Raw genomic sequence first — 13,563 nt, 5'->3', positions numbered from 1 at the left:
CGAAGTTGCATTCTAATGTACCACTGTATATACACTTGAAAGCTGAATTTTTGTTTAAAATAACAAAGGCTTCCATTTGCAGGTAGTTTGGGGTTTATACCAATGTTGTTTTCAGTGTTTCCATTGCTTATGTTCATATATCTCCATCTTCATATGAGCATTTTCATAAATAAATAAATAAATATGATATTGTATGAAATGCTTTCTATTAAAATTATTGAATTTGATATACAGTATCTGATCTGAAGTAAGTTGGAACCTGAGGATCATGCTTGAAGCTGTGCTGTCTCACATTAAAGTATCTAAACATCTCGATTTTGGCTTTGGAAGTGATACGAGTATAACACTGTCTTTTAATAGCTCTCTGCCTCAAATCTTGCTTTCCTCATCTTGACTGATGATAAAATTATATCAATATAGGGATAAATTCCACAAAATTTGATGTCGTGTTAAATAGAACACAATGCTGTTATGACCCTGAAATTTGAGATCTATTTTTTTTTTTCAGTATCGTTTGGAATAATGCTTGTGAGGTTCTAGCTCTAAGCTTTTGAAATCTAAAACCTCACTCATAAATTCTCAGTAAAATAACAAAATGTGCATGTAATACTCATCCCAGTCATTAACAATACATTTTACATTTGGCTATGTAATTTTAATAAGCATTCTGTATGTATCTCTAGAAGGGCTTTAACACCATCATAAGAGCTTGCAGGGTGCTACCCTAGGCTTGGGTCATGAGGGTCCAACAAGTCACTCAAGGCTCAAACCGCCCCGACCAAATAGTGCTCAGGACAGTTTTTTAAGAGGAACGCCCGCCCGCTTATCCCAAGATCATTAGGATATTCATTCATTCAAAACAAGTGGATAGCCCGAAGGCACCGGGATTCACATTTCAAATAGAAGGCAAGGCAGTTAGTTTAGGTGATCTTAAGAAGACAAGCCTTTTATTTAAAGGATCCAGGTACGCTAATGAAAGGGCTCTCGAACAATTGGCTCTAAGAATACTCATATCATTACTAACCGAGGCATCAAAGAGGTCTCCCTTCAACCCCCTTCAACCCCCAAGCCCTCTTACTCTTTGGTTGTAGGAGATCGAGAGTGCATAACAGTGAAACACGTCCTCAACAATCTCAAAACGGAGCGAAAAGAAAATGTGAAACATAACTTTTCATTCTTTGATTTAAGGGGTAATTGTTTCCCGGAGCAATATGAGAGAAACAAATTAACAACACATTGAAAAACCAGTATTCTGTTCTTTCGGTTGGAAAAATATTTTCTACCTTATATCTTAACTAATTTCTCTTCCTTTTTAGGACATCCGTTAATTCAAGAATAAGGTAGACGAATCTTAGATGACTAAACAAATTATCTTTGCTGAACAGTTGTTACAGAAACTAAAGAATTGTGATCTGCAACACTAGTTTTCACACAGCAGAACTACTGGCCCACCAAAGTTTCAAAGCAGTGCAATCCATCGAACTGTGGTGCTAACTTTGGCATCCTTGAGGTCTTCACCTCTTCCTTTGCTTCTGTCACCATATTTCTGATATATTCCCTAATCCCACCTCCATGTTCCTAAATGTAAAACAAACACAGTACAATTCTAAAATTCCAAAGAAATGGAAGTTGGAGTTGCAGGATGATGAAAGAAGCTTAGAGATGGCACTAGATAAATGTATGAGGATTTGTTACCTGCGGTTGTTTAGAGGGTTTTCTATCCAAGAAATAAATAGCAGCAGCAGCAGCAACAAAAGCAGGTACGGTTGCATAAATAGTACCCAAAGCCATTGCACCAGGAAAGCTTCCACGATTCTTAGAAGAGACAATTTGACCTTTTAATGGCACGTATACATAGGGAGGGAGGGAGGGAAGGAGAAAGTAAAGGCATTTAGGATGCCTTGGTGCTGAAGTTAAGCAAGGAATGGTGTGGAAAGGAGGAAAATGGTAAAAGCAAAGCGGAAAAGTTTAGGTTGTGTATGGATGTTGAACTGACTTCAGTTGAGTTAAGTTTTTTATCAATAGTAATAAGTTAAATAGTAAAGAGAATTATGTAAGACCAATTTAAAATGAGTTTAAAGTGTGTTTGGATATTAAGATGAGTTTAGTACTTTTTATGAAAATTTGAAAAAGGTTGTGGATCTCACATATAAAGATGTTTTAAGTTGAAAAAAGTTGAGATTTCTAAGTGTAAGAAGGTTTTTAGTTAGGATGAGTTTAGTAATTTGAGAGTTGAGTGTTTAGATGTTAGATTCAGTTTAAAATTAGACTGAATGAGTTGAGTTCAATAACCAAACGAAGTTAATGTAGAAACTACAACACTATTATACCATTATCTACTTCGTTGATGTGTCGGTGTCTATAATCTTTGGATTTTAGTCTTTGCTAATGAGAATAAGTGATGGTTTAGTTACACAAAATCAAACTATCTCTTCTCATCTAATTATTATAATTTTTTCAAACTTCCACACAAAATATAATAAACAATTCAACAAATATAAAAAAAATATATATATATTAAAAATTTATATTATAACAATATTTTATTTAATTTTCAATAAAATGTCTCATCTCATCTGAACTGTATAACCAAACGAGGCCTTAAAGAATATTGAGTACCGTCTCAACAATAGAATGAAATAATGCAAACATTTTACATTTTTTTTTATAACAACAGCGAATTGCATTCATACTATAACAAGTACAGAATAAGGTAATAATTAAACCTTGTGTTTACTTAGCGGCATCTAGAATAACACAATTATAAATAAAACCACGACATTGGTGCGTACAGTATCATCCATATTATGAGCATATCTTTTTAACATTTTAAATGGGATAAAAGGCTCATTTCTAGACTCCATTTTGCTTGTCATGCCAAGAGTAACCCTTTGTGAGGAGTCAATTAAAGATGCCTTGATCGATTGAGAAATTCTATTTTTCGTCTTGAATTTGACACATTTTCATGTAATTAATTGACCTGTAAAACCACTTCAAATATATAATACTTGTCAAAGTGATGAAAAATTACAAAATCAAAGATGAAAGTAATCATTATTATAAAATAGATATAACGGATAATATTAAACCATATCAGTTTATGAGTTCAGTTTTATGTGATCGTTTTGTATATATTGCAGTTCTCTAGCCTTATTTGGGGAGTAAATAACTGTACATATAATTAAAGTAAACCACATTTTAATCACACAATTGCTCATCAATTTAGAGATAGGAATAAAGTGGCGGATTTTCAGGCAAGACAGGAGGAGGAGGGGAAGAATTGTACATATGTGAGTACCAATGATTTGTCCCACCGTGTGAGAGGTTTGCTTAGATTAGGTTACGTTGGTTTACCTAACTTTGGGCATTAATTTTTTTGCTTTGGGTTTTCTTTGGTTGGATGTTATGGTTTATTAGCAATATTGTTTGTGAGGCTTTGTTAGTAGTATTGTTTGTTTAGGCTTTCCTCCGTCACAAGTGAGAGTTTAATTCAATAAAATTTGGAGTTACGGTTCTTATTTCATAAAAAAAATATTAATAATAATAAATAAAGTAAGCCACGTTATATAAAGTGCGCTGACCAAAGAGCCATAGCCAACATGTATTATTATTATTATATCTTACGCTTTCATATTCTTGAAGATTTTACGATCAAAATATTGGTATTGGACTCATCAAATGAGTTGAATCTTCAAAATTTTGATGAATTTATGTTTAAAATCACTGCAAATACTAAGATCTGAAACTTTGAGGTACAGTGCATTTCAATTCATCTTCAAGTTTGAAGACTCATTATTCACACTCTATAACCATTATTTTATTTACTTAAATTATTGTTTCCCAATTTTAAGCTACAATATATATAAGTTGGGAAACAATAATTTAAGTATCAAATTAAATTATTAATTAACTATAGTTAGTGTAATTGTAAAATATGAAAAAAAAAATTTATAAATATTAGTATTAAAAATTACTATTATATTATTATTTTGCTTAATCTAATGGTTAATCCAATGTGGGGTTATAGATAGAGAGATTTTGAATTTATGAAAAATATATACTTTTCATCAAATTTTGAAGATGAAAACGACGAATCCAATACTAATGCTAATGCTCGTATAGATTGGATAGCGCTTGGAATAAGGGGTTGAGAGTGCATGAGTTGGGATTTGGGAATCCGTGTCATCCATTCATTGTTGCTTATAGAATTAGTATTGGATTATACAAATACAAATGTAAAATTTGCATAATATAACATAATTTTACATTTGACTATTCTACTTAAAACTTATTCTCACGTTAGATTGTCCATATATTAGTTAAAATAATAATAAAATATTATAAATTTAATAATAATTTTTTTTCATTTTTTTTTGTTCTATTAATTTTTTTTCATAGATTGAGAGCTATATGGAAATATTAATATTATACAATATGAGACTTGGATAAAGATGTGGATGGATCCTGGAGTGCAGCAAATACATTCTAAATATTTCATACAATACCATTGAAAAAAACACTTGTCTATTACATTTTCATCTAAAAAAAATTATTGAAAAAAACACAAGTCATCACTAATGTTTAACACATTTCAGCCTGTCACAAAACTATACACACCTCCAAAAGTCAGCCCATCACAAAAAATAAAGATAATGTCCAAACACAAAGTTGCAGCCCAGTCACATGTATTTCCATCACATATGGTTCGACGGCTACTAAAATCAGACAAAAAACATATATCACATATGGCTTGACGGCTACTAAAATCAGATAAAAAACATATATTACTGTTAATTACAAGTTCGAAATGCGCTAGACAAATACTTAATCATCATCAATGGATGCCTTTTCCGGGTTCTGCACTACTTTGGATGATATTGGATACGAATTGAGTATATAACTGGAAATAAAACACGGGGGGTGTTAAAAGAAACCCACCCCATCGCCGCATAGACATCTAGAACATCCATGAATCGCCGCATAGAGATCTACGGAATGGGTCTTCGATAAGAGGAAGGAGTTTGAAGTTTGAGGCACACGGATGCATACAAGCCTTGTACCTAAAATTGGTCGAAATTCAACCGACCCACATGCAAACTTCAGTTCAACATGCATTGTTGTTACACGTTTCTGTAACTAGGAATAACGTTTTACAAACCACAATTACAGCCTATATGGGTGCAATGTACAGGACTTGGAATAAACAAACAACAGCAAACCCAATATGTTATTTGTTCTAGTTTTCCCGTCATAAAAAGAAAACACCCAATGCCAGTATGGCTAATCATAAGAAACACAACATCCGGAAAAAAGCATATAAAAGCAAGTCCAAGATTTCAAGATCTCGATACTTGATTTGTTGGGAAAATGGTAAGAATAGTAGAAGATTCAGTGGCCAAACCCACCCTTCTAGATTTTATAGCAAGCTGCCTTTGCACATAATTCAGTATGAAGTAAAAATTGATTTAATAGCTGAGAAGATTAAAGAAACAACCCAAAACTTAACAAAATCATAAAACTCCAGCTAGCTGTGAATCAGAACTCCATAAACATATTTTATAGTCATTTCTCAACTTACAACACTTTTAAGGATAACTATCAAAACAGGCAAAAATTCAACAAGGTCACCACTCAAGTCTTAAACTGCCTATCAGAATAGAAGACAACAAACTATTAGAATAATCTAATCAAACAAGCTGAATCCCATGTCGTCGTCCTCGCTCTCTTCCTTTGGCTCTTCCTGTTTACATCATTCAAAAAGGGAACTTGATCAAAATTCAGATAAAATAACAGAAAACTTCTACCCAATTCTTTTTTCAAATATGGCAGAGAATCATAAGTATCAATCTTTTCTGCTATGAGGTTATATTTTACAAGACCATTTGCAAAATCCAGCACCGTCAGTATAGCAAAATGCAAGCCAGGCACCAAACTATCAAGACCAGATCAGCGTATACCTTCTTTTCTTCAACTGCAGGCGCGGCGGCAGGAGCGGCACCAGCAGGAGCAGAGACAGCTACTGGAGCAGCACCGCCACCAGCAGCACCAGCATTCAGAATGAGGTCCTCGATGTTCCTCTTCTCTGCAAGCTTTGCAAAAAGGCTAGGCCAGTAAGACTCAACAGAGACGCCTGCTGCTTTTACCAAAGTCGCAATCTTCTCTGCCTGTCAAAGAATTATTCAATAATTAAACAGTCATAAAAAAATCGCATTAAATTTGCATCAATGCATATAACACAGACTGAATTAAAATAAGGTTTTGATCTTCCATACAAGATTTGAATTAAAAAATCGACTGACAAAAAATAAAAATAAGACCACATCAACTTCAATAATGTACAGCATCCCTACATATTCAAGAATTAGTTTAACGATACTAATTAACGCAATAACACAAATAATATATAAATAGTCCAAAAAACTAATCAACAAGACGTACAGCTTCCCAACTTACTTAATATACACAAAAATTAAATATAATTATAATAAACACAATAGACTACCAAGGGATCTTACATTTATCCGCCTCTAAAAAAACACATCTTTGTTAGTAAAAACTAGAGTCACCAAAAAACCATGACAGAAGTTCGCAGCGAGTTTTTCAAAGGACAAAAAAAAAGGGGACTACAATGGATCTAATCTAATCTGATATCCATAGCCCATATAAACAACATTCAGATATATACACTCAATGAATCTAAAATCCGACAACTTTGCACCAAACGAAAGAGGAAAAATCCCTCTAAGGAAATAAAAGAAGCTGGACTTACGGTGATTGGGATCCCATCGTCGTGGAGAATCAAAGAGGCGTAGGTACAAGCGAGCTCGCTGGAAGACATTGTAGCAGCACTGAGATTCAATCCCAACCTTCAAATAATAGAAGATAAAAAAAACCTAATCAAGATCTGTTCAAACAGATGATTAAAAACAAAAGAGAATGAAGAAACCAGAGAGAGAGAGAGAGAGAGAACCTTAGGCTATACAGAGGCGATTGAGGAGGCAGAAAACTCTTGGCTGAAGGGTGCTAGGGTTGGGATACTAAATATATATATATAGAGGATCGGGAGGATAGGGTTTTGATGGCAAAAGCAGCTAAACGGACTCCGGAGTCCGGAGAGCCATTAAATAATTAATATAATTATGATACTTAGTTAAAAAAATAATTTTACTTTTTTATAAATACCTTTCGTTTTAAATAGAATAATAAAATAATTATAAATTTATTATTTTCCTAACGAGATTATTCATAATAAAATAATACTATTTATTTTCTCAATTTGACTGATAACATTTTTTTTATTTTTTTTAAATATTTAAATATATTTGATAGAGAAAATAATAAATATAAAAAATTTACACTAAGAGCATGCACAATAGTCAAACTTGGGCGGCCTGATAACCCAATCCTTATTCATATTTCCTTTATTTTCATTTAATTTGAGTTTTTAAATTTTTATTTTTTAAATTAAAAATTTTATATACAATCACTTTTATGTAATTTATAAATAATAAAATAAAATACAATAAAATAAAACATTCAAAACACGTATAGATAAAAAGAACCAAAATTTGTAAGTTTGACTAAACTAAACTCTACCGTTCTATATCTTCATCTTGGAACAAAACAAAATCATCACACAATATTACAAAGAAATTATAACGCCTCAGTAATTAAAATAAAAGGCTTAACAAAATTAAGTGCTAGTTTGGATAGTGAAATAAAATGAAATAAATGGTTTTAGATTAATTAAATTAAATATTATTATAATATTATTTTTTAATCTTATTATTATTTTGAGATTTGAAAAAATTAGATTATTTATTATATTTTTGTATGAAAATTTTAAAAAGTTGTAATGATTAAATGAGATCGTTTCTCTGTATTTAAAAATAGTTATAATGATAAGATGAGATGAGATGAGATCATAAATTTAAAAATAGCACTAATTTTTAAAAAATAATATAAATTAAAAAACCACACTAGTTAAAGATCTCAAAATAAAAATTTAAATTTTGAGTGAAAAGACTTCAAGTTAACATAACTATTTTCTAAGTATGCTCAGAATGTACACCAAAAATAAAAATAAGTGGAGGCAAAACCATAATTACAGAGTGGTTAATGGTTAGGACTGTTCAACTGGGCCGAGTTTTTTCCCGGCCCGGTTCAGAACTCGGAAAATCGGGATCCGGTTGCGATTCCGGGTTTCGACCCGGATTAAACCCGGGCCGAAACCCGGGTTGAAAAACCCCGGATCTATCCGGCCCGGATACGGGTTACAAACCCAGGTACTGGGTTTTAAACCCGATACCCGGGTCTACATGAAAACCACCCCCTCGAGTCTGTCTCTCTCACTCTCTCTCTCTCTCTCTCTCTCGTTACGCTTGCCGCTTGCGAAAAGAGAAACCCTAAGTCCATGCCTCCTCGCCGCGACCCCATTATTGCCGCCGCATCTCTGTCGCCGTCACCCTGTGAGTCTCTCTCTCTCTCTCTCTCTCTCTCTCTCTCTCTCCCTCCATTGGATTTCTGGGTTTGGATTATTAGAAACTATATATTGTTGGGTTTTCGATAAGCGGGCTTCTGGGTTTGGTTAATCTCTAGCAAGTTTACTTATGTTCAATTACTACCACAATAAAGGCAAGCATAACTTCGAAGAGAGCCCGATTCTAGGACTCGTCTTGATCTGGGTTTGGGTTGATTTATAAACTGTTAAATCCTAACATTGTCTCACATTTGGGTTTTCAAATCCTATAATCTCCCCTTGTAAAGTCAGGCCATTCGTGAGTTTCTTTCTAGGAAAAAAAAAAAAAAAAACTATGTTCTCGTGTTAGGTTTGACTAATGATCTTGCCATCTGATATCATAATTTTTTTCCTTCTTTTGACAAGCTCTGGATCTAAACATAATAATTCGTATTCAATTAGATAAAATTGATTGAAGAGAATGATGATTTGGATTTTAGTTTTTAGTTTAAACTATTAAATATGAAAAGTCCAAAATTGTTCACAATTAATGAAATATGAGAATATTGTTATAATTGAGTAAATGCTTAAATGGTTAAAGTAAATTAAGCACAATTCGAGCTCAAAATTCCTAAAGAAATAGGTGAAGATGTTTAAGTCAATTAATGGATAACTGGGAACTCCCAATCCATGGCACTCCACTCCCAAAATACAGTCCTCGTGTGAAGGCTTTCTTGTAACCTCTTTCTTTGTGAAACATTTACTCCTAATTACAATGACCATGTTCCCAAGGGGGGCAAATATTTAAGCCACATTTGAAATAATTTACGAGTGAATGGTTTCTGTAATATTTTCTATTATACTATATAATCATCTAAAATTGTCATGGTTTGGTTGTTTTGAGATGTTTTGAGAATTTGTGAGCATGTAATTGGAGTGGTGGTGCTTGCGACTTTGGGAGGTTTAGTTGACAATCGATGCATGATGGTTGATGTAATGATTGGCCTTGTGCAGTTTTGGATTGTGAGGGATATAGTTTGGAAATGCATTTGTGAATATATATATATATAGCAATTGGTGGCCGTGCATGGTTGATGGGTGTGGATGGTTATAATAATATAGGACTTTTACATGATGAAATGGATCATTATTCTACTGTTTTTGTGATGTCTTTGGCTGATATGGTCAAGCATTTCAAGATAAGCATCCTCAAATGGTCAAGACTTGGAGATTCATCACTTAAAAAGAGTATTATTAATATTAACATGATTTTGTTCTTTCTTCCCATTAAAAAAAAAGGGCTCAGCTCCCTCATGGAGATCATCAAGGGCATTACCACCACTTGCATAGTCTTCAAATTTACTAGCCTTGCTTGTTAATTTTTCTGTTCTTAAAAGATGTGCTGCCAAAGGGAATATATATAGGCATTATGCAGGGGATATTAGTATGATAACTTTGCCTTTAACGCAGGATAAATGCAGGGTTGAAATGAAATGTATTAGACGAAAGGAAGAATATATAAGCTGATCTCCAACTAGCTAACTTCATTGTGCAACAATTTCACATGTAAAATATTCAATATATAGGCATTACATTATTTCATAATATAATGTATCATTTCTGTTTGTTGAGTGTTATTTCAGTTTGTGTAATCTCTATTATGAAAAAAAAAAAGATCCGGGTTCAACTTGGAATCCGGAATCTAGGTTTTGAAAAACTCAGATTTACCCGGGTTCCAACCCGGGTCTGACCCAGATCAATCCATCCCGGGTTTCGGCCCGGATTTAAAACCTAGATCCGGATCCGGGTATACCCGGGTTGAAACCCGGATGAACAGTCCTATTAATAGTTATAATTATGTGTGTTGATTTGGAAAGGAAATAAATCACTTAAGAAGAAGAGGTGAGAAAGCTTGGAGCATTCCTTGGAAAAAAATAATATAAATAATTTGTAACCCAACTGCAACGTTGTTAACAATGTGTACTAAGAGAGAATATATTTATCGTTTTAGGATGTTCAAACATTGTGTACCCTCTCTAAAAAAAAATCGATAAATATGAATTTACGTGATAAAATTATTTTTTAATAATAGACTTCACATTTTTTTTTTAAAAAAAAAATCTATAGATCTTAGACACATTAAGATTGTATCTAGAATTAAATCATCACTTACTAAAAAATGAGTTTTGCTATACATCAGTCACTATTCACCTTCACACCCTACATCTGATAGTTTTTTTTTTTTAATGGAGTGTTTTTCATATGATATGGGATGTGGGGTAGTGATCAGTGGTTGATGAGAAAAATTATTCAAAAAATAAAAAAACAAGGGGCGCCAAGTTCAACACACCAAGTATATGCCCCATTTGACTACTTTTCTTGGGAGCAAATGATTTTCTCTGCTATTTGTTTGTATCAAATTAAAAGCAACAGATGAAATGCCTATTCGAACAAAAACAATCCGAGCCTTAGAATGTTACCTGTTAGGAAACTCGGCCATTGGTAACAACCCAAAGAATTTATTTCCTTCATGTAGTTTTATTCTTTTTCTTGTAACTTACAATTTGAACGGAACATGGAAAGCATACATTGAAATGCCAACTCATTAACAAAAATTGCAGGAAGGTGTCTATTTCAGACTTGTTTTACTGCCAATTGATCTCTCCCGCTAACCTGTGACAAGAAAAGATAGTGGCTCGATGTGCCTAATGCACCTCCAATACCAAAGTTATAAATAAATAACTCTATATATATATATTGATGCAAACAAAGGAGCTGGACATGCTGATCATATAAGTGGGAATGGAGCTGAATTTGCACAAGACCCTTTGTCACTTCCTAGTGGCCCAATTACAAGACTTAGAGTCAAAAGTTTCAAGGAAGCACTAAATGGGCTAATCCAAGAGAATTTGTCTGATTCTAAAAAGACCAAGATAGGCTCAAATAATAATCAAGTCTTAGTCTATGTCATCAAATCAATTGAAGAGGCTAATTAGCATGCAGAAACGTGACCAGCATGGTCTGACCATCAAAGGGTGTGAATTTGTTGAGTTTCAAGGATATTAAATAGGAGAGTGAACTTGGTCTTGGCTAGGTATGTTAAATACATTGAACTTAGTCATTTAGTTATTTTTGGCTGCCTCTAAAAGTTCAAGAGGCCTAAAAAAACGTGGAGGCTTGTTTATGTTAATATTTGTGTTACTTTTAGAACAGTAGTTATGACTTTTCATATTCTTGGAGGATTGTTCTAAGTATATAAATGGACATTACGAATTTTAATAGCAGATTTGGTCTTCAGAAAATTATTGTCTTTGTGAGGTCTTGTGTTCCTCTTGGTTCTTAAAAGAACTCTTTAAACTTATCAAGTTAATCTTGTGGCATTCAAGCACCAAACTTATCGCCTTGATTCTGGACAGACTCTTAGGATTTCTTGGTGTGGCGTTTCAATCTTTCGTAGTCTTGGTTTTCATCTAGTTGGGTGACGGGTCAAGACTCAACAAATCTTGTCTATACGATCTTGGGGTTCCAAGTCATCATTGTTATCGAGTTTCATCACAATTGTTGGTGGAGTTCATATCATTTGATTAACTTGATAAGTTCATATAGTTCTTTTAAGAACCAAGAGGAACACAAGACCTCACAAAAACAATAATTTTCTAAAGACCAAATTTGCTATTAAAATTCGTAATGTCCATCTATTTACTTGGAACAACCCTCCAAGAATAGGAAAAGTCATAACTACAGCTTTAAAAGCAATATAAATATTAACATAAACAAGCCCCTACGTTTTTTTAGGCCTCTTGGACTTCTAGAGGCAGCTAAAAATAACTAAATGACTAAATTCAATGTATTTAATATACCCAGCCAATACCAAGTTCATTCTCCTATTTAATATCCTTGAAACTCAACAAATTCATGCCCTTTAATGGTTAGACCATGCTGGTCACGTTTCTGCATACTAATTAGCCTCTTCAATTGCTTTGATGACATGGACTAAGCCTTGATTATTATTTGAGCCCATCTTGATCTTTTTAGAATCGGCCCAATTCTCTTGGATTAGCCCATTTAGTGCTTCCTTGAAACGTTTGGCTCTAAGTCTTGTAATTGGACCACATGGAAGTGACAAAGGGTCTTGTGCAAATTCAGCTCCATTCCCACTTGTATGATCAGCATGTCTAACTCCTTGGTTTGCATCATATATATATATATATATATATATATATATATATATTGGCTTGCAATGAGAGATCAAAAAGTTACCTTGGATTGCTAATGTTGCTCTTTATATAGACGTGAATTATTGTTGATAAAGACAGTTCAATTCTTTCCCCGAATCTCGAAAACTCAATTATCAAATTCCTGAGATTTACTTTAAGAAGAAAATGATTAATATATCAAGGGTAAATGTCGCAAATATCTCACTATTTCCTTAGGAGCATATATCTTTGATTGGTGACGGTTACCATATTTATCCCATTAGGCAGTGCAATCTCATGGTGGCGAATGTATGGTACACCCTCGATCTTTTAACTCGTTGGGCCTCCCGTATGAGTCTTACTCGGTATAGTTAGGCCCATATGGTGAAGGTAAAAGAGCCTCTCCAATCACCCCGAAAATTCCTACCATGATGGCATAGTGGGAATTTAATAATTATGAACGGTTTTTGCCCATCGCATCATTGGTTTTGATTGGTTGTTCATACTATTGTGCTTAGGGGGGTTGTAACGACTCTGTGTCTATACCTAGTCACGTCACCAAATCATGGGATCTATCTGGATGCGATCATGCTACCAAACCGCTTGCATTCTCCTTGGGGAATTTCAACATTCACGTCTCATTTTATAAATAACTTTCTCCTCCCTTTTGTTGCCTCTTTTACTTTTGCTTACTCATCTTCTTCATTGTGTGCATTATGTCAAAACCCTAGCTTCTCCTCCTCCGTATTACTTGTTTGTGTAAATGGCTCACTAGAACATTTCTCGACTACCTTCTTGTGGATCTCCTCCTCCCCCTCTGACGAGGTCCTCGTCGGAACCAAAGTCCTCCTCTGCCCACGACATGCCCTATTACAAAGGTTACGATAGGTTGTCTGTCCTCACTACAGC

General features: G+C 33.8%; 1 protein-coding gene across 1 annotated transcript; it reads right to left on the bottom strand.

Annotated features, from left to right (window-relative positions):
- Positions 1 to 5,450: 5,450 nt before the first annotated feature.
- Positions 5,451 to 7,098, bottom strand: LOC109021080 (60S acidic ribosomal protein P1-like). The gene is made up of 4 exons (XM_019003621.2): positions 6,971 to 7,098; positions 6,770 to 6,866; positions 5,958 to 6,164; positions 5,451 to 5,740 (listed from the first exon to the last, which is right to left on the bottom strand). Exons 2-4 carry the CDS (start codon positions 6,836 to 6,838, stop codon positions 5,684 to 5,686), a joined length of 333 nt encoding a protein of 110 aa, XP_018859166.1. The 5' UTR covers positions 6,839 to 6,866; positions 6,971 to 7,098; the 3' UTR covers positions 5,451 to 5,683.
- Between the last annotated feature and the right edge of the window lie 6,465 nt (positions 7,099 to 13,563).

Source organism: Juglans regia, chromosome 12, assembly GCF_001411555.2.
Source record: "Juglans regia cultivar Chandler chromosome 12, Walnut 2.0, whole genome shotgun sequence".
Taxonomy (NCBI): Eukaryota; Viridiplantae; Streptophyta; class Magnoliopsida; order Fagales; family Juglandaceae; genus Juglans; species Juglans regia.
The sequence above is the reverse complement of the archived record's forward strand: the minus strand, read 5'-3'. Positions and strand labels throughout refer to the sequence as shown.